The sequence below is a fragment of the Oncorhynchus mykiss genome, chromosome 8 (genome assembly GCF_057628025.1).
Source record: "Oncorhynchus mykiss isolate SJ-2025 chromosome 8, ASM5762802v1, whole genome shotgun sequence".
Taxonomy (NCBI): domain Eukaryota; kingdom Metazoa; phylum Chordata; class Actinopteri; order Salmoniformes; family Salmonidae; genus Oncorhynchus; species Oncorhynchus mykiss.
In genome coordinates this window covers 1986838-2009800 of record NC_143029.1, presented here as the reverse complement: position 1 = coordinate 2009800, position 22963 = coordinate 1986838, and the positions used below count along the sequence as shown (strand labels likewise).

At 43.5% G+C, this 22963-nt stretch overlaps 1 protein-coding gene across 1 annotated transcript in view; it reads left to right on the top strand.

Annotated features, from left to right (window-relative positions):
• The window catches only part of LOC110513701 (intersectin-2-like), an 80403-nt gene that overhangs the window by 43443 nt on the left and 13997 nt on the right, over nucleotides 1-22963 (top strand). The window contains exons 12-22 of the mRNA XM_090242423.1: nucleotides 1321-1470; nucleotides 2703-2843; nucleotides 3890-3977; nucleotides 4093-4232; nucleotides 9746-9826; nucleotides 10755-10894; nucleotides 15353-15548; nucleotides 15641-15795; nucleotides 16371-16466; nucleotides 20091-20146; nucleotides 20329-20495. Coding sequence (XP_090098549.1) covers nucleotides 1321-1470; nucleotides 2703-2843; nucleotides 3890-3977; nucleotides 4093-4232; nucleotides 9746-9826; nucleotides 10755-10894; nucleotides 15353-15548; nucleotides 15641-15795; nucleotides 16371-16466; nucleotides 20091-20146; nucleotides 20329-20495 — 1410 coding nt within the window. The remainder of the gene's footprint in view (nucleotides 1-1320; nucleotides 1471-2702; nucleotides 2844-3889; nucleotides 3978-4092; nucleotides 4233-9745; nucleotides 9827-10754; nucleotides 10895-15352; nucleotides 15549-15640; nucleotides 15796-16370; nucleotides 16467-20090; nucleotides 20147-20328; nucleotides 20496-22963) is intronic.

Here is a 22963-nt window from a genome sequence, read left to right as displayed (position 1 = left end):
TAGTCATTATCTGAAGGTTTAGTGACCACTACATCACTGGTTGACACAGTCATTATCTGGAGGTTTAGTGACCAGTACATCACTGGGTGACACAGTCATTATCTGGAGGTTTAGTGACCAGTACATCACTGGGTGACACAGTCATTATCTGGAGGTTTAGTGACCACTACATCACTGGGTGACACAGTCATTATCTGGAGGTTTAGTGACCAGTACATCACTGGGTGAAACGGTCATCCCCTTTAACCAGATACTCCTCCATTATGATATCCATCCCCTTTAACCAGATACTCCTCCATTATGTAATCCATCCCCTTTAACCAGATACTCCTCCATTATGATATACATCCCCTTTAACCAGACACTCCTCCATTATGATATACATCCCCTTTAACCAGATACTCCTCCATTATGATATCCATCCCCTTTAACCAGATACTCCTCCATTATGATATACATCCCCTTTAACCAGATATTATACACAGTACCAGTCAAAAGTTTGGACACACCTACTCATTCCAGGGTTTTTCTTAACTTTTTACTATTTTCTACACTGTATAATAATAGTGAAGACATCAAAACTATGAAATAACACATATCGAATCATGTAGTAACCAAAAAACTATTAAACAATTTGTATTTTTTATTTTAGTTCAGCATATGTGGGAACTCCTTCAATAATTTTGGAAAAGCGTTCCAGGTGATGCTGGTTGAGAGAATGCCAAGAGTGTGCAAAGCTGTCATCAAGGCAAAGGGTGGCTACTTTGAAGAATCACTTGTTGGCTGCTTTTCCTTCACTCTGCGGTTTAACTCATCCCTAACCATCACATTTGGGTTGAGGACGGAGGATTGTGGAGGCCAGGTCATCTAATGCCGTACTCCATCACTCTCCTTCTTGGTCAATTAGTCCTTACACAGTCTGGAGGTGTGTTGGGTCATTATCCTGTTGAAAAGCAAATGATAGTCCCATGAAGCCCAAACCAGATGGGATGGCGTATCGTTGCAGAATGCTGTGGTAGTCATGCTGGTCAAGTGGGCCTTAAATTCTAAATAAGTCACTGACAGTGTCACCACCACCTCCATGCTTCACGGTGGGAACCACACATGCAGAGATCATCCATTCACCTACTCATTCCTCCTTTCTATTGTTTTCGCTCTCTCTCTCTCTCTGTCTCGCTTTATCTCTCTCTCTCTCTTTTTCTCTTTCTCTCTTTCTCTCTCTCTCTCTCTGTCTCTCTCTGTCTCTCTCTGTCTCTCTCGTTTAATCTCTGTCTCGCTCTCTCTCTTTTTCATGCTCTTTTCTCTCTCGGGCTCTCGCAGGCAGCGCAACAGGAGCAGGAGCGCCAGCGGAGGGAGGAGTGGGAGCGAGTGAGGAAGGAAGAGTTGTGGAGGATGAGAGAAAGAGAGCAGGAGGAGATCACTGTGCTCCGAGCCAAGAAGAAGAGTTTGGAGATGGAGCTGGAGGCTGTGGTGAGACAGATGGCCTAGCCATTAGAGCGTTATTATTACACACACACACCACACACCACACACACCACCCACACACACACACACCACCCACACACACCACACACCCACACCACCCACACCACCCACACCACACACACCACACACACCACACACACCACCCACACATACACCACACACACATACACCACACACATACACCACCCACACACACACACACACCACACACACACACACCACACACACACACACACACACACACACACACCACACACCACACACCACACACACACAACCCACACATACACCACCCACACACACACCACCCACACACACACACACCACCCACATATACACCACCCACCCACACACCACCCACACACCACCCACACATACACCACCCACACACACACCACACATACACCACCCACATACACCACCCACACACACATACACCACCCACACACACATACACCACCCACACACACACCACCCACACATACACCACCCACACACACACAACACACCACACACACACCACACACACCACCCACACATACACCACCCACACACACACAACACACCACACACACAACACACCACACACACACCACCCACACACACACACAACACACCACACACACGCACACACCACCCACACATACACCACCCACACACACACACACCACCCACACATACACCACCCACACACACACCACCCACACACGTGCGGCAGATGGCAGTGGGTCAGTGACCCTGAAAGGTTAGTATCCGACAAGGTGAAAAATCTGTCGACGTGCCCTTGAGCAAGGCATTTAACCTTATTTCCTCCATGGTTGCTGGTGATAATGTTGAACCTGGCCGTGACCCCACTCTATGTTGATAATGGTGACCCTGGCCTTGACCCCACTCTATGTTGATAATGGCTGACCCTGGCCGTGACCCCACTCTATGTTGATAATGGTGACCCTGGCCTTGACCCCACTCTATGTTGATAATGGCTGACCCTGGCCGTGACCCCACTCTATGTTGATAATGGTGACCCTGGCCTTGACCCCACTCTATGTTGATAATGGCTGACCCTGGCCGTGACCCCACTCTATGTTGATAATGGTGACCCTGGCCGTGACCCCACTCTATGTTGATAATGGCTGACCCTGGCTGTGACCCAGGGTCAGCACGCACGCACGCACACACACAATTACATTAACCCCTGATTGGTGGTTGGTCTCCAGGGCAGCAGACACAAGCAGTTATCAGATGGTCTCCGTGACGCCCAGAGTAAGAGGCGGATCCAAAGAGCGGAGATCGATCTCATCAATCAGCGGAGAGATGGGCGTGCCTCCAAGATCAACACCCTGCAGACACAGTTTGAGGTCAGAGCCAATCCCTCCATCTGTCATCACTCCACCGTTCTAGCCCTCCATCTCCACCCCTCCTCCCCTCAATATATCCATCCCTCCATCACCACCCCTCCTCCCCTCAATATGTTCATCCCTCCATCACCACCCCTCCTCCCCTCAATATGTTCATCCCTCCATCACCACCCCTCCTCCCCTCAATACGTCCATCCCTCCATCACCACCCCTCCTCCCCTCAAAACATCCATCCCTCCATCACCACCCCTCCTCCCCTCAATATGTCCATCACCACCCCTCCTCTTCTCAATACATCCATCCCTCCATCACCACCCCTCCTCCCCTCAATACATCCATCCCTCCATCACCACCCCTCCTCCCCTCAATACGTCCATCCCTCCATCACCACCCCTCCTCCCCTCAATACGTCCATCCCTCCCTCAATATGTCCATCCCTCCCTCAATACTTCCATCCTTCCCTCAATATGTCCATCCCTCCCTCAATACTTCCATCCTTCCCTCAATATGCCCATCCCTCCCTCAATACTTCCATCCTTCCCTCAATATGCCCATCCCTCCCTCAATACTTCCATCCTTCCCTCAATATGTCCATCCCTCCCTCAATACTTCCATCCTTCCCTCAATATGTCCATCCCTCCCTCAATACTTCCATCCTTCCCTCAATATGCCCATCCCTCCCTCAATACTTCCATCCTTCCCTCAATATGCCCATCCCTCCCTCAATATGCCCATCCCTCCCTCAATACTTCCATCCTTCCCTCAATATGCCCATCCCTCCCTCAATATGCCCATCCCTCCCTCAATACTTCCATCCTTCCCTCAATATGCCCATCCCTCTTTCCATTCCCAGCTTCCAATAATCTTACTCTTCTCTCCCTTCCTCAGCGAACATGCTTATTTGGTAAAATAAGGTTTACAGCAATACTGGTACTGTACAATAAACACATGTCTCTCTTCTGTCCTCCAACACCATAGGATAGTGGGCTCCAGGGAGCCAGCCAGCTATAGGTTACTATAAATACATGTGTGTCTGTGTACAATAGGACTACCAGAGGAAACTGTGTCAGTTGGTTCCACAGCAACAGAGACTGACAGAGAGACTCAAGAACATGGGCTGCAACAACATCCCTGGTAAACACACACACACAGACACACAGACACAGACACACACACACACACTGCTCTCAACATTCTCTCAACCTTGAACTCTGTGCTGATCTCCATGACCTCTGACCTGTGTTGGTAGCAGTGGCAATGACCTCTGTAGGTGGCAGCGTTGCGGAGAAGGGTGTGGTCTGTCGGAGGCTGAAGGACCAATTAGACACTCTGGAGAGAGAGACAACCGACAAGCTGGCCATGATGGACCACTACCAGCAAGACCTCAAGGTACCACTACAGACCACTACAGACTAGTACATACCACTACAGACCACTACAGACTAGTATATACCACTACAGACCACTACAGACTAGTACATACTGCTACAGACCACTACAGACCACTACAGACCACTACCAGCAAGACATCAAAGTACAGACCACTAGAGACCAGCTAAAACCTGGACAGACCACTAGAGACCAGCTAAAACCTGAACAGACCACTAGAGACCAGCTAAAACCTGAACAGACCACTAGAGACCAGCTAAAACCTGAACAGACCACTAGAGACAAGCTAAAACCTGGACAGACCACTAGAGACCAGCTAAAACCTGAACAGACCACTAGAGACCAGCTAAAACCTGAACAGACCACTAGAGACCAGCTAAAACCTGAACAGACCACTAGAGACCAGCTAAAACCTGAACAGACCACTAGAGACCAGCTAAAACCTGAACAGACCACTAGAGACAAGCTAAAACCTGGACAGACCACTAGAGACACCGACCATATTCAACGGGTGTTGTACACTTTAGCAACCTCTTGGAGATAGTGAGACGCTAGCGTTTCAAGTGGCCAATAGCCTCGGGAAATGCATAGCGCCAAATTCAAATAAAACGCTATAAAACTCAAACTTTCATTAAATCACACATGCAGGGTACTCAATTAAACTCAATTAAAGCTACACTCGTTGTGAATCCAGCCAACATGTCAGATTTTAAAAATGCTTTTCGGCGAAAGCATGAGATTTTCTGATAGCATGCACCCACCTGAACCAGTTGTAAACAAAACAACAACAAAATAACTAGCGTAGCAGGCGCTACACAAAACACTGAAATAAAATATAAAACATGCATTACCTTTGACGAGCTTCTTTGTTGGCAGTCCAATATGTCCCATAAACATCACAATTGGTCCTTTTTTTCGATACATTCCATCCATGTATACCCAAAATGTCCATTTATAAAGCAGGTTTGATCCGGGAAAAAACAGCTTGCCAAAACACAACGTCACTACAAAACATTTCAAAAGTTGCCTATAAACTTTGCCAAAATTTTTCAAACTACTTTTGTAATACAACTTTAGGTATTTTTAAACGTTAATAATCGATCAAATTGTAGACGGGGCAATCTGTATTCAATAGAGCAAGTAAACAAAACATGCACCATTTTCCCTCTTGCGTAACTCTCAACAGTGTAACGTTGTTCCAGGATGTGCTTCTTCTTCGTTGCACCAATGATTAACTTCAACCCAATTCCAAAGATTGATGACATCCTGTGGAAGTCGTAGGAACTGTAAAATGGTCGCTATCAAATATCTCTTGGAAAAGACAACTGAGGGAACGGTCAGAGACAAAAAAAATAAAATAATTCTGAACAGTTTTTCCTCTGGGTTTTGCCTGCTACGTAAGTTCTGTTATAGTCACAGACATATAGCTAGCTAGCTAGGTAAACAATGAACCTAGCTAGAACCTAGCTAGGTAAACAGTGTGTAAGATCACACACGTCATGTTAGCTAACGAGCCACTACACTGCATGAATCTGCTGGGAGCTAGCTAACATTAGGCTCTACCTAGCAAAGCAAACCGTTCTGGGATACGAATAATAACGTCATACACGTAACGTTAGCTAGGGAGCCAGCCAGCTAACGCTAGCTAGCTAGCTAGCTAACAGTACATTTTAGCTTGAAATTAAACCACTTTCTGTCAAAATTGGAAACATGTAATATCTGAAAATGTAGCTAGCTAACACTAGACTATCTTACCCAAATACATCATCATGCGTGATGGACACATCTCCCTGTCAGGAATGCTATGCCACTGTTGCCTTTAGTTTGAAGATGTAATCCAGAGACAGGTGTCTCCTCCATCTCATTAACTATCATACTCTATTTCCACTGATTTCATAACTTGATCCTCCAGAAAGTGGAGAGCTCCACTACACAATAGTTTTAAAGCCGCATCCGACAGTTTTGTTTCGGTACTGCAGTTTAGCTTGGCCCAGAAAGACAATTTCCATACACGGCCACATAGAGAAGTCAGATTTGAAAATGTGTAATAAGTCACTTTAGTCATCACCTATGTGAAAAAAATATCCATTGAATTATTCAAATAATTGTCGCTGAGGCCGATAACATTTTTATTTTTTATATTCATCCAATGTCTGCCTTGTTTTTGGATGACATAATGACGACATCGCTGCTCACACTGTGTGAACTGAGTGCTCAAATCGACAGAAGCCCTCTATATGGCAGACCAATCCGAACTCATCTCTCTGCATATCCAGCCCACTCATTATCTCAGTAAGTCATGGCTTGTGGGAAGGTTGCTGACTTTTTTATGTGGCTAAACCAACTAGGTTCATAATTTAACAATTGTATTCATATTAACAGATGGCAAGTCTGTTATTAAGGCACATTAAATGTCACATGTTCCAGAAGGCATTTCTGCCCAAAAAATGCATTTTGATTAAAAAAACAAACATTCAAAATGGTCCTGTGAAGTCGTGACTTGCGACACACTTTATTTATCGATTTTATTTCACCTTTATTTAACTAGTTAAACTAGTCAGTTAATTAAGAACACATTCTTATTTACAATGACGGCCTACCAGGGAACAGTGGGTTAACTGCCTTGTTCAGGGGCAGAACGACAGATTTTTACTTTGTCAGTTCGGGGATTTGATTCAGCAACCTTTCGGTTACTGGCCCAAAGCTCTAAGCACTAGGCAACCTGACGCCTAGTTTCCTGAAACAAGTCACAAATGGGGCATGATCTGATCTTTGATCACGATTATTAAGTTATGTCTGGATCAACAATACCATCAGGGTCATGTTACAGTTCAACTTGTCTAGATCAACAATACCATCAGGGTCATGTTATAGTCAACCTGTCTAGATCAACAATAATAACAGGGTCATGTTATAGTCGACCTGTCTAGATCAACAATAACAACAGGGTCATGTTATAGTTCAACCTGTCTAGATCAACAATAACAACAGGGTCATGTTATAGTTCAACCTGTCTAGATCAACAATAACAACAGGGTCATGTTATAGTCGACCTGTCTAGATCAACAATAACAACAGGGTCATGTTATAGTCAACCTGTCTAGATCAACAATACCAACAGGGTGTCATGACTCTCTCCTGGGTGAGGATGTGCCAGACCAGCTTGGAACATGGCTGACAGATAGCCAGACCAGTTTGGAACATGGCTGACAGATAGCCAGACCAGTTTGGAACATGGCTGACAGATAGCCAGACCAGTTTGGAACATGGCTGACAGATAGCCAGACCAGCTTGGAACATGGCTGACAGATAGACAGACCAGCTTGGAACATGGCTGACAGATAAACAGACCAGCTTGGAACATGGCTGACAGATAGCCAGACCAGTTTGGAACATGGCTGACAGATAGACAGACCAGCTTGGAACATGGCTGACAGATAGCCAGACCAGCTTGGAACATGGCTGACAGATAGCCAGACCTCCAGGAGAGGAGAGTGGGGAGTTGTGCCGGTTTTGACACCTTAAGACCCGGTCATAAATTGTGTGCCCCAAAATGGTCTTTCTTGTCCTGCAGTATTGGGGAAAGAATGTGCTGTGTGTGGAGAGATACTCTTGCCTCCAAAACCTTTTTCTGAAGACAGTGAATATTTAATAGATAAGGTAAGGGTTAGGTTAAGAATGGACCGTGGGGATCTAAAGAATAATCCTGTCATATTGCTTTTCATTTTGTGATGTCATTAAAAACTGTGTAACGAAAATACTGTAACTTAGGAAGGAAACACATTCTAGCTGTCAAGGTTCCATCCAATATGATGTTAATACGATATGAAGAACAATGAAACTATTTGTGTTAAGATATGAATGTGATTTCAGTTTTCTAATGAGATGATGATTTTTCACGTCTGTTGCACATTAACTAAGCCCATGCCCCTAATGAGCTCAGACGAGCATGTCAATGTGATGGAACTGCCTTTCCGACCAGAGTGACTCAACACGAGGTGAGAAGATAACCTCCACTACGAGACCAGAAAGATTCAGTCTGCAGCTATGCCATGTAAAAGTGGTCGTAGAACTTTGACTAAAGACACAAGGTGGGAAGGAAGACATCGCATCTCAGACAATCACTGGTGAATCTGAGTATCTGAACACCTCCACTACCAGGGAAGCTCTACAACTAAGAAGGACATTGTGACCTCTGGTGGACAAGCCAAGCCTGACAAAGAAGCCGAGCCTGACACCGAAGCCGAGCCTGACACCGAAGCCGAGCCTGACACCGAAGCCGAGCCTGACACCGAAGCCGAGCCTGACACCGAAGCCGAGCCTGACACCGAAGCCGAGCCTGACACCGAAGCCGAGCCTGACACCGAAGCCGAGCCTTACACCGAAGCCGAGCCTTACACCGAAGCCGAGCCTTACACCGAAGGGTGAACTACAACTACCCTTCCCCATAGAAGGGTTGATTGGTTCAATAGAGAGACAACAAACAAAGACATTACAAGTAAATAGCAGGTGGGAGGCAGGATAAGTAGCTAAATATAGCTAGGATACCAGTAGACCGTGTACCTCGCCCCCCCTCCTCTCGGGCACTGCAGATAGAGGAATGCCCACATGCAGAAATGCCCCAAATTGCAATCACACACTATTGTCCCTGGAGTGCACCCGTCCTGACAGACATCCAGAACCGCTACTCTGCACAGATGGGCCCGGCGGGGCTCCAGAGCACGATGACTAGTCTGAAGGACCAGCTCTCCCAGCTCCATGGCACCATCGCCCAAGCAGGTCTATGACGGGCTGCTAGAACTTAAGAACCGCCTGGAGACGGATATCTCAGAGTACAGGAGACTGTTGGATGGAGAGGACCACAGCACCACCCAAGACAATCACCAAGATGACCGCCGTGATCCGTCAGATATTTGCCGTCAACAGACGAAAACACGAAGAAGAAAAAACATCTCCCTTGTATTGTCCTCAGAATATGATCCTAATAATAACTAGTGAAAAACATGCTTCTTCCTTCTTTCCTGCCTTCCTTCCTTCCTTCCTTCCTTTATTTCGCTGCCTGTGGATTCCTTTAACTGTTATCTTTCTCCCTCTTCTTTCTTTCCACCCATCCTTTCCGTCCCTCACTCCATTCCTCTCTCCTCCCTCTCTCTCCCCTCCCTCCATTCCTCTCTCCTCTCCCTCTCTACCATTCCTCTCTCCTCTCCCTCTCTACCATCCCTCTCTCCTCTCCCTCTCTACTCCTCCTCCCTCTCCCCTCCCTTTCTACCCTCCCTCCCTCTCCCTCCGTCTCCCATCCCTCTCTCTCTCCCCTCCCCCTCCGTCTCCCCTCTCTCTCTCGCTCTCCCCTCCCCCCTCCGTCTCCCCTCCCTCTCTCCCTCCCTCTGTCTCCTCTCTCCCCTCCGTCTCTCTCTCCCCTCCCTTTCTCCCTCTCGCTCTCCCCTCCCTCCCTCCCTCGCTCCCTCCATCTCTCTCTCCCTCCCTCTCCCCTCTCTCCCCTCCCTCCTCCCTAGTCAGTCGATATGGATGACTGTGTTCTACAGTCTCTTCTCTCGCTGCTGGGCTGTCTCAGTCAACTCTTCCTCCTTATCAAGGTTATTCTTCTCTCCGTCTGTCCCTCCATCTGCATATGTCTGTTTATCATTAGTTCATCAACTCCCCTTTTTCCTTGTTTTTGTTTATTATTACATCAGTCCCTCATAGTGACAGTATTACTGATGAATACTCTGCCTTGTTTTTGTTTACATTTCGATTCCATGTTGAGTTATAATACACACTGGTGGTTGTGTTGTGGTTGTATGATGGTTGTGTTGTGGTTGTGTTGTGTTGTGTTGTGTTTGTATGATGGTTGTGGATGTGTTTGTATGATGGTTGTGTTGTGGTTGGGGTGTGGATGTGTTTGTATGATGGTTGTGGATGTGTTTGTATGATGGTTGTGTTGTGGTTGGGGTGTGGATGTGTTTGTATGATGGTTGTGTTGTGGTTGGGGTGTGGATGTGTTTGTATGATGGTTGTGTTGTGTTTGTATGATGGTTGTGTTGTGGTCGGGGTGTGGATGTGTTTGTATGATGGTTGTGTTGTGGTTGTGTTGTGGTTGGGGTTGGGGTGTGGATGTGTTTGTATGGTGGTTGGGTTGTGGATGTGTTTGTATGGTGGTTGTGGTTGTGTTGTCCCCCGTGTAGCTTAGCAACACCAGGGTAGTGGGCTCGATTCCCCCGTAATCACTACTGTAAATCGCTCTCAATGGGAGCGTCTGCTAAATGACTAAAATGTAAATGTTGGTTATGTTATGGTTATGTGATGTTGTGGTTATGTGATGTTGTGGTTATGTGATGTTGTGGTTATGTGATGTTGTGTGATGGTTATAGTTGTATGATGGTTATGTGATGTTGTGGTTATGTGATGTTGTGGTTATGTGATGTTGTGGTTATGTGATGTTGTGGTTATGTGATGTTGTGGTTATGTAATGTTGTGTGATGGTTATAGTTGTATGATGGTTATGTGATGTTGTGGTTATGTTAGGACTTGAGGGAGCGGCAGAGGAAGCAGCAGGCTGTTCTGGAGGACCTCGGCCGGGTCAAGGAGCTGAAACTGAGAGAGATGGAGAGAGGGAGAGAAGAGGAAAGAGAGAGAAAGAGGAGGGGCGATGAAGAGGCTGCCAGGTGAGTTGAAGACACACTAAACGTCCAATATACTGACCGTTGTATAGTTCTACATTTGGTCGTCAGTGTTTTAATTTTTATTTATCCTTTATTTAACCAGGCAAGTCAGTTAAGAACAAATTCTTATTTACAATGACGTCTAGGAACAGTGGGTTAACTGCCTTGTTCAGGGGCAGAACAACAGATTTGTACCTTGTCAGCTCAGGGATTTGATCTTGCAACCTTTCGGTTACTAGTCCAACGCTCTAACCACTAGGCTACCCTGCCGCCCCATCAGTAAACACAGCACTGATCTGTATTTGGTCTACAAAATATTTTCCCCGGGATTTAGATAGATGTGTTTTGGAGAAGTTCAATCAAAGCTTTCGAGTGTCTCCTTCAGCAGTGGGGTCTTCCTATGTTTACCAAATGAAGCATTCAAGGAAAAGAGCACCCTCCCTACAATCAATAATGGTGGAGGATCGATAGTGCTGCGGGGTTGCTCTTCTGCCTCTGGTACTGGGCCCATGAAATCAGCAGATTATCAAGGTGTTTTGGAGTGCAATGTTCAACTCAGTGTCCGAAAAATGTTCTCTCTGTTGAAGGTTGTGGGTCTTCATGCAGGGCAATGCTTGTGGACTTCAATGCACAACACATCAGCTGTATGTGACCAGACAAAAAAAAACTTTTCAAGCTGAACCTTCATACCATAACCGCTACACACAGCCTACATCATTGTCACCGTATTACCTAATGTCATAGTCAATATCAAATCACATTTTATTGGTCACATACACATGGTTAGCAGATGTTATTGATCACATACACATGGTCAGCAGATGTTATTGATCACATACACATGGTTAGCAGATGTTATTGGTCACATACACATGGTTAGCAGATGTTATTGGTCACATACACATGGTTAGCAGATGTTATTGGTCACATACACATGGTTAGCAGATGTTATTGCGAGTTTAGCAAATAGCTAATACAGTGCATTTGGAAAGTATTCAGACCCCTTGACTTTTCCACATTTTGTTACATTACAGCCTTATTCTAAAATGGATTGAATAAATACAAAAAAAAAATCCTCATCAATCTACACACAATATATTGACAAAGCGAAAACAGATTTTAAAATTGTTTTTGCTAATGTATTAAACATAAAAGCAAAAATACCTTATTTACCACAAGTATTCAGACCCTTTGCTATGGGACTCGAATTGAGCTTAGGTGCATCCTGTTTCCATTGATCATCCTTGAGATGTTTCTACAACTTGATTTGGAGTTCACCTGTGGTAATTTAATTGATTGGACATGATTTGGAAAGGCACAAACCTAGCTATTTAAGGTCACACAGTTGACAGTGCATGTCAGAGCAAAAAGAGCAAAAACCAAGCCACGAGGTCAAAGGAATTGTTCGTAGAGCTCTGAGACAGGATTGTGTTGAGTCACAGATCTGAGGAAGGGTACCAAAACATTTCTGGCGCATTGAAGGTCCCCAAAAACTCAGTGGCCTCCATTATTCTTAAATTTAAGAAGTTTGTACCACCAAGACTTTTCCTGGAGCTGAAGAATGTCCTTAGTCAGGGAGGTGACCAAGAACCCAATGGTCACTCTGACAGAGCTCCAATGTTCCTCTGTGGAATGGGAGAACCTTCCAGAAGGACAACCATCTCTGCAGCACTCCACCAATCAGGCCTTTATGGTAGAGTGGCCAGACGGAAGATACTCCTCAGTAAAAGGAGCATGACAGCCCAGCTTGGAGTTTGCCAAAAGGCACCTAAAGACTCTGTCTGATGAAACCAAGATTAAACTCTTTGACCTGAATGCCAAGGGTCATGTCTGGAGGAAACCTGGCGCCATCCCTACGGTGAAGCATGGTGGTGGCAGCATTTACCAGGATCAAGGCAAAGATAAATGGAAGACAGAGAGATCATTGATGAAAATCTGCTCCAGAGTGCTCAGGACCTCACTCTAGGGTGAAGGTTCACCTTCCAACAGCACAATGACCCTAAGCACACAGCCATTACAACGCAGGAGTGGCTTCAGGACAAGACTCTGAATGTCCTTGACTGGCCCAGCCAAAGCCCAGACTTGAACCTGATCAAACATCTCTGGAGAGACCTGAAAATAGCTGTGCAGCAATACTCCCCATCCAACCTGACAGATCTTGAGAGGATCCTCAGAGAAGAATGGGAGAAACTCTCCAAGTACAGGTGTGCCAAGCTTGTAGCGTTATACCCAAGAAGACTCGAGGCTGTAATCGCTGCCAAAGGTGCTTCAACAAAGTACGGAGTAAAGGGTCTGAATACTTATCTAAATGTGGTATTTCAATTTTTTTTTTATACATTTGCAAACATTTCTTAAAACCTGTTATGGGGTATTGTGTGTAGATTGATGAGGAAAAATAAATGTAATACATTTTAGAATAAGGCTGTAACATAAATACCTTCCGAATGCACTATAGCACTAACACATTAGTAAATCATTCAGTATAGTTAGCAAGCACTTTAGCAGTTACACCGACAGGCCCCTTTGACTATAAATTAATAAAACCAAAAGCTTACCTTGACTTGGAAGAGATCCAGTGTTGGATAGCCATAGTCAGCTAGCTAACATAGCATCCCTGTCTGTTGGATAGCCATAGCCAGCTAGCGTCCCTCTCTGTTTTAGCCAGGTGTTTCAGTCGGCTAAACCAACTAGCTAAGTAAAAGTGAAAAACAATACTACAAAATATAGCTAGCTCTCTTTCTTCCCCTCTCTCTTGCTTACCCTTCATTTTTGAGGAAATGTCTTTGTTCTATTGTCTATTGTCCTTCTCCCTCTTTGAGTCTTGTACATGCAACATTTTACTCACTGCAGCGCTAGCTAGCTGTAGCTTGTGCTTTCAGTACTAGATTTATTCTCTGACCCTTTGATTGGGTGGACAAATGTCGGTTCATGTTGCAAGAGCTCTGATAGGTTGGAGGACATCCTCCAGAAGTTGTCATAATTACTGTGTAAGTCTATGGAAGGGTGTGAGAACCATGAGCCTCCTCGGTTTTGTATTAAAGTCAATGTACCCAGAGGAGGACAGAAGCTGGCTGTCCTCCGGCTACACCATGTTGCTACTCTACATAGTGCTGTTGAGGCTACTGTAGACCATTGCAAAACAGTTTTAATCAATTATTTTGTGACGTGAACATATTTAGTATATACAGTACAGTTGTAGAATAATAGTGAAGACATCAAAACTCTAAAATAATACATATGGAATAATGTAGTATCATGTAGAATCATGTAGAATCATGTAGTAACTTGTAGAATCATGTGGAATCATATGGAATCATGTAGTAACATGTAGAATCATGTGGAATCATATGGAATCATGTAGTAACATGTAGAATCACATGGAATCATGTAGTAACATGTAGAATCACATGGAATCATGTAGTAACATGTAGAATCACATGGAATCATGTAGTAACATGTAGAATCACATGGAATCATGTAGTAACATGTAGAATCACATGGAATCATGTAGTAACATGTAGAATCACATGGAATCATGTAGTAACATGTAGAATCACATGGAATCATGTAGTAACATGTAGAATCACATGGAATCATGTAGTAACATGTAGAATCAAATGGAATCATGTAGTAACATGTAGAATCATGTAGTAACATGTAGAATCACATGGAATCATGTAGTAACATGTAGAATCAAATGGAATCATCAAAACTGTTAAACAAATCAAAATATATTTTAGATTTTAGATTCTTCAAAGTAGTTACGCTTTGCCTTGATGACAGCTTTGCACACTCTTGGCATTCTCTCAACCAGCTTCATGAGGTAGTCACCATTTTAAATTAACAGGTGTGCCTTGTTAAAAGTACATTTGTGGAATTTCTTTCCTTCTTAATGCGTTTGAGCCACTCAGCTGTGTTGTGACGAGTTAGGGTTGGTATACACAAGATAGCCCGATATCCACATTGTGTTATTTCATAGTTTTGATCAAAATAAAGAAACACCCTGGAATGACTAGGTGTGTCCAAACTTTTGACTGGTACTGAATATTTATTTTACTTTATTTTTTTCTCCCCTATTTCTCCCCTATTTCTCCCCTTTTTCTCCCCTATTTCTCCCCTATTTCTCCCCTATTTCTCCCCTATTTCTCCCCTTTTTCTCCCCTTTTTCTCCCCTATTTCTCCCCTTTTTCTCCCCTATTTCTCCCCTATTTCTCCCCTATTTCTCTCCTATTTCGTGATTAATTTACGATCTTGTCTCATCCCAACGGGCCTCTGGAGAGGCGAAGGTCGAATCACGTGTCCTCCGAAACATGACCCGCCGCGCTTCTTAACAACCGCCCGATAAACCCGGAAGCTAGCTACCATTTCTCATGTTTTCGCTGAGGAATCCTCCCCTTCACCTTCTGAGGAGCTTCCACTGATGCTCAGTGTACACGGTGTCTGTGTGTGTCCTCTCATCAGACAAGCCAAGCTGGAGTCAGAGAGGAGAGAGGAGGAGGAGAGAAGGAGGCGAATTGAGCCGCAGGAGAGAGGAGGCCGCCAGCATCCAGTGCTGAATGCAGATAGTTTATTAACCCTGACCTCCTGCAGAGCCCTGTACCCCTTCACCGCACGCAACGCTGACGAGCTCAGCCTGGACGCTGACTGTTTCATAGAGGTACACACACAGACACACACACACACTCGAACACACACGTGTTAAAGTGGACTCCCACTGACACCACTTCAACTCTGTTTACCATGATGCAGGTAGATGATGAGATGGTGGGGGAGCCTGGTTGGCTGTGTGGTAGTTACCGTGGGAACAGGGGCTGGTTCCCCCAGAGCTATGCTGAGAGATGCACCACCCCCCTTGCCTCTGACCTACTGCCCCCTTCCTGTCCAACACTACCACCCAGCCCGGGGTAAGAGAATGGAACCATCACAACATTCCGTTAGTCTCAAATGGCACCCTATTCCCTATTTAGTGCAGTACTCTTGACCAGGGCCCATTGGGTTCCACATTTAGGGTGCCATCCGGGACTCAGCCTGTCTCATGTATTCTATAGGTCTCATCTCCTATAGAGATAGAAACAAGTCTGTATCATATTGGCGTTTGTGGATAGCAACATTGAGTCTAACTCCATTTGTTAATTTTCTTCTTAATTTGATTTGGAAGCGTTAAGCTAATACAGGTGATTAACCTCCACCGGAGGTCCTGAACCCAGTCCTGTCATTCATGTGTTGTGGCCACGAGATGGTGGCAGTGATATATCTTAAAGCCGTTTACAAAACCAGCTAACCCAATTTGAAGAAACAGCCAATGCTCTGATAATTGGCTGATAGTGCCCGTCCCATAGGAATTCCCACCCAGTTGACTACTTTAAAATGGTGGAAGCCTTCAATGGGCATGTCCTAAAACGGGTTCTATCCATCTAGAGTCCTCTATCTCTATGCATGTCTCGTGTGTCTTAATCTGTCCTAACGTCCTGTTACTCAGACTTCCTGACGGAGAGATTGCAGGGGCAGGACGGATCCCCGCCCCCAGCGTCACCCCCATCAAAGACTCCTCCCAGGAAAACAACACACACACAGAGTAATGATAAACACACACACTGAGTAATGATAAACACACACACTGATATAGACACAAATTACAAACATGCACAAGAAAGCATACATATAGTTTGCATGTACACTGAGAGTGTGTTTGTGTCGTCTACATCTATATACTACACTGAGAGTGTTGTCTATATACTACACTGAGAGTGTTGTCTATATACTACACTGAGAGTGTTGTCTATATACTACACTGAGAGTGTTGTCTATATACTACACTGAGAGTGGTATCTATATACTACACTGAGAGTGTTGTCTATATACTACACTGAGAGTGTTGTCTATATACTACACTGAGAGTGTGTTTGTGTCGTCTACATCTATATACTACACTGAGAGTGTTGTCTATATACTACACTGAGAGTGGTATCTATATACTACACTGAGAGTGTTGTCTATATACTACACTGAGAGTGTTGTCTATATACTACACTGAGAGTGTTGTCTACATCTATATACTACACTGAGAGTGTCGTCTACATCTATATACTACACTGAGAGTGTTGTCTATATACTACACTGAGAGTGTTGTCTATATACTACACTGAGAGTGTTGTCTATATACTACACTGAGAGTGTTGTCTATATACTACACTGAGAGTGTTGTCTATATACTACACTGAGAGTGTTGTCTATATACTACACTGAGAGTGTTGTCTATATACTACACTGAGAGTGTGTTTGTGTTGTCTACATCTATATACTACACTGAGAGTGTTGTCTATATACTACACTGAGAGTGTTGTCTATATACTACACTGAGAGTGTGTTTGTGTTGTCTACATCTATATACTACACTGAGAGTGGTGTCTATATACTACACTGAGAGTGTTGTCTACATACTACACTGAGAGTGTTGTCTATATACTACACTGAGAGTGGTATCTATATACTACACTGAGAGTGTTGTCTATATACTACACTGAGAGTGTTGTCTACATCTATATACTACACTGAGAGTGTTGTCTACATCTATATACTACACTGAGAGTGTTGTCTATATACTACACTGAGAGTGTTGTCTATATACTACACTGAGAGTGGCATCTATATACTACACTGAGAGTGTTGTCTATATAGTACACTGAGAGTGTTGTCTATATACTACACTGAGAGTGTTGTCTACATCTATATACTACACTGAGAGTGTTGTCTATATACTACACTGAGAGTGTTGTCTATATACTACACTGAGAGTGTTGTCTATATACTACACTGAGAGTGGTATCTATATACTACACTGAGAGTGTTGTCTATATACTACACTGAGAGTGTTGTCTACATCTATATACTACACTGAGAGTGTTGTCTACATCTATATACTACACTGAGAGTGTTGTCTATATACTACACTGAGAGTGGTATCTAAATACTACACTGAGAGTGTTGTCTATATACTACACTGAGAGTGTTGTCTACATCTATATACTACACTGAGAGTGTTGTCTATATACTACACTGAGAGTGTTGTCTATATACTACACTGAGAGTGTTGTCTATATACTACACTGAGAGTGTTGTCTATATACTACACTGAGAGTGTTGTCTATATACTACACTTAGAGTGTTGTCTATATACTACACTGAGAGTTTTGTCTATATACTACACTGAGAGTGTTGTCTATATACTACACTGAGAGTGTTGTCTATATACTACACTGAGAGTGTTGTCTATATACTACACTGAGAGTGGTATCTATATAGTACACTGAGAGTGGTATCTATATACTACACTGAGAGTGTTGTCTATATACTACACTGAGAGTGTTATCTATATACTACACTGAGAGTGTTGTCTATATACTACACTGAGAGTGTTGTCTATATACTACACTGAGAGTGTTGTCTATATACTACACTGAGAGTGTTGTCTATATACTACACTGAGAGTGTTGTCTATATACTACACTGAGAGTGTTGTCTATATACTACACTGAGAGTGTTGTCTATATACTACACTGAGAGTGTTATCTATATACTACACTGAGAGTGTTGTCTATATACTACACTGAGAGTGGTATCTATATAGTACACTGAGAGTGTTGTCTATATACTACACTGAGAGTGTTGTCTATATACTACACTGAGAGTGTTATCTATATACTACACTGAGAGTGTTGTCTATATACTACACTGAGAGTGGTATCTATATACTACACTGAGAGTGTTGTCTATATACTACACTGAGAGTGTTGTCTACATCTATATACTACACTGAGAGTGTTGTCTACATCTATATACTACACTGAGAGTGTTGTCTATATACTACACTGAGAGTGTTGTCTATATACTACACTGAGAGTGGTATCTAAATACTACACTGAGAGTGTTGTCTATATACTACACTGAGAGTGTTGTCTACATCTATATACTACACTGAGAGTGTTGTCTATATACTACACTGAGAGTGTTGTCTATATACTACACTGAGAGTGTTGTCTATATACTACACTGAGAGTGTTGTCTATATACTACACTGAGAGTGTTGTCTATATACTACACTTAGAGTGTTGTCTATATACTACACTGAGAGTGTTGTCTATATACTACACTGAGAGTGTTGTCTATATACTACACTGAGAGTGTTGTCTATATACTACACTGAGAGTGGTATCTATATAGTACACTGAGAGTGGTATCTATATACTACACTGAGCGTGTTGTCTATATACTACACTGAGAGTGTTATCTATATACTACACTGAGAGTGTTGTCTATATACTACACTGAGAGTGTTGTCTATATACTACACTGAGAGTGTTGTCTATATACTACACTGAGAGTGTTGTCTATATACTACACTGAGAGTGTTGTCTATATACTACACTGAGAGTGTTGTCTATATACTACACTGAGAGTGTTGTCTATATACTACACTGAGAGTGTTATCTATATACTACACTGAGAGTGTTGTCTATATACTACACTGAGAGTGGTATCTATATAGTACACTGAGAGTGTTGTCTATATACTACACTGAGAGTGTTGTCTATATACTACACTGAGAGTGTTATCTATATACTACACTGAGAGTGTTGTCTATATACTACACTGAGAGTGGTATCTATATAGTACACTGAGAGTGTTGTCTATATACTACACTGAGAGTGTTGTCTATATACTACACTGAGAGTGTTGTCTATATACTACACTGAGAGTGTTGTCTATATAGTACACTGAGAGTGTTGTCTATATACTACACTGAGAGTGGTATCTATATACTACACTGAGAGTGTTGTCTATATACTACACTGAGAGTGTTGTCTATATACTACACTGAGAGTGTTGTCTATATACTACACTGAGAGTGGTATCTATATACTACACTGAGAGTGTTGTCTATATACTACACTGAGAGTGGTATCTATATACTACACTGAGAGTGTTGTCTATATACTACACTGAGAGTGTTGTCTATATACTACACTGAGAGTGGTATCTATATACTACACTGAGAGTGTTGTCTATATACTACACTGAGAGTGTTGTCTATATACTACACTGAGAGTGTTGTCCATATACTACACTGAGAGTGGTATCTATATACTACACTGAGAGTGTTGTCTACATACTACACTGAGAGTGTATGTGTTGTCTACAGACCTCTACACACCGCTGTTGATGAGTTGGAGAGCCCAGATCCCAGCCAGATAGAAGGTGAGTGTGTCTCTTTATCCCTCATTCACTTTCAGCCAGAGTGTGTCCCAAATGCTCTGGTCAAAAGTAGTGCACTATATAGGGAATAGTGTTTCATTTGGATAAAGCACACCGGTAAAAGGTTGCTGTTTGATTATTAGAAGATCTGTTGTTTCTCACCAAGCTGTGTTTTGTCCAATCAGAGTTCGTGGCCCTGTTCACCTATGAGAGCCCGGAGGCAGGCGACCTGACGTTCTCTGAGGGGGACGTAGTCATGGTAACAGAGCAGGAGGGGGAGTGGTGGAGGGGGTGCATTGGAAACCGGACCGGAGTGTTCCCTTCCAACTACGTCAAACCCATGGAACCAGAGGTTAGTATCCCCGACCCTTGATCCTTGACCCTGACACCTGGCCAGTTTTTGGTGTAAGTTACTATTGACAGTAACTTGTCAGGTTTCAGCTGCCATTAAAAGTAACTTGTTACATTAGTGTTACTGTGGAAAGTAACTTGTTACATTACAGTGTTACTGTGGAAAGTAACTTGTTACATTACAGTGTTACTGTGGAAAGTAACTTGTTACATTACAGTGTTACTGTGGAAAGTAACTTGTTACATTACAGTGTTACTGTGGAAAGTAACTTGTTACATTACAGTGTTACTGTGGAAAGTAACTTGTTACATTACAGTGTTACTGTGGAAAGTAACTTGTTACATTACAGTGTTACTGTGGAAAGTAACTTGTTACATTACAGTGTTACTGTGGAAAGTAACTTGTTACATTACAGTGTTACTGTGGAAAGTAACTTGTTACATTAGTGTTACTGTGGAAAGTAACTCGACAGTCGTTACATTACTTTTGCGTTTTCCAAAAAAAACGAAAACCCTCTGAAATGCCTTGGTCATTGTCATGCCCAGTAGAGGGTGCGTACCGCCTTAGAATGGCTTGCCTACTTAGAACTCGCGGGATATTCAAAGTGGAACGTTCAAGTTCAAGAATGGATCCCCCGAGATGACAAGGTACAAATCTGTCGTTCTGCCCCTGAACAGGCAGTTAACCCCACTGTTCCTAGGCCGTCAAAAAAAAAAAAATGATAATCTTCGGGATCAGTGACGGTTGGCTGGCGTTGGTCTTCCTCCACCGGTCTTGTGGAGATGTGCTCGGGCTTGAAGGTGCTTCTTGATATTTGAGTTCTTCTCAGTTGACAAGCGTTTAGCCCCGAGGCTCAGTTAGCATTTTATTATTATGTTTTCCTTTTTTTCCTTATATCAATTCTAAATAATGTGAATACTTCCACCATATAAAGGCCTGTTGGCTCTGTCATCTTGCTAGCTTCCTGCCACGTTCTTGAAGAAACAGGAAGTGTGAATTTTTATTTGGCAGAAAAATAAAAAAAAAGTTACTTTGATACAATTTCCTTATTTGAAAAAGTATCTGTTTTACTTAAATTGAAAAACTAACGCGTTAAGATACTCATTACAACAAAATAAGTCATTTGAGTACTTTATAACGCGTTACCCACAACACTGCCTCTATCTCGAACTCATTCAACCAGAGGAGAGGAGAGAAGAGGACTAAGAAGACTCATTCAACCAGAGAAGAGGAGAGAGAAGAGGACTAAGAAGACTCATTAAACCAGAGGAGAGGACTAAGAAGACTCATTCAACCAGAGGAGAGGAGAGGAGAGGAGAGGAGAGGAGAGGAGAGGAGAGGAGAGGAGAGGAGAGGACTAAGAAGACTCATTCAACCAGAGGAGAGGAGAGGACTAAGAAGACTCATTCAACCAGAGGAGAGGAGAGGACTAAGAAGACTCATTCAACCATTGGAGAGGAGAGGACTAAGAAGACTCATTCAACCAGAGGAGAGAAGAGGACTAAGAAGACTCATTCAACCATTGGAGAGGAGAGGACTAAGAAGACTTATTAAACCAGAGGAGAGGACTAAGAAGACTCATTCAACCAGAGGAGAGGAGAGGACTAAGAAGACTCATTCAACCAGAGGAGAGAAGAGGACTAAGAAGACTCATTCAACCATTGGAGAGGAGAGGAGAGGACTAAGAAGACTCATTCAACCATTGGAGAGGAGAGGAGAGGACTAAGAAGACTTATTAAACCAGAGGAGAGGAGAGAGGAGAGGACTAAGAAGACTCATTCAACCAGAGGAGAGGAGAGAGGAGAGGACCAAGAAGACTCATTCAACCAGAGGAGAGGAGAGAGGAGAGGACTAAGAAGACTCATTCAACCAGAGGAGAGGAGAGGACTAACAAGACTCATTCAACCAGAGGAGAGGAGAGAGCAGAGGACTAAGAAGACTCATTCAACCAGAGGAGAGGAGAGAGGAGAGGACTAAGAAGACTCATTCAACCATTGGAGAGGAGAGGAGAGGACTAAGAAGACTCATTCAACCATTGGAGAGGAGAGGAGAGGACTAAGAAGACTTATTAAACCAGAGGAGAGGACTAAGAAGACTCATTCAACCAGAGGAGAGGAGAGGACTAAGAAGACTCATTCAACCAGAGGAGAGGAGAGGACTAAGAAGACTCATTAAACCAGTGGAGAGGACTAAGAAGACTCATTCAACCAGAGGAGAGGACTAAGAAGACTCATTCAACCAGAGGAGAGGAGAGGACTAAGAAGACTCATTCAACCAGAGGAGAGGACTAAGAAGACTCATTCAACCAGAGGAGAGGAGAGGACTAAGAATACTCATTCAACCAGAGGAGAGGAGAGGACTAAGAAGACTCATTCAACCAGAGGAGAGGAGTGGACTAAGAAGACTCATTCAACCAGAGGAGAGGAGAGGACTAAGAAGACTCATTCAACCAGAGGAGAGGAGAGGAC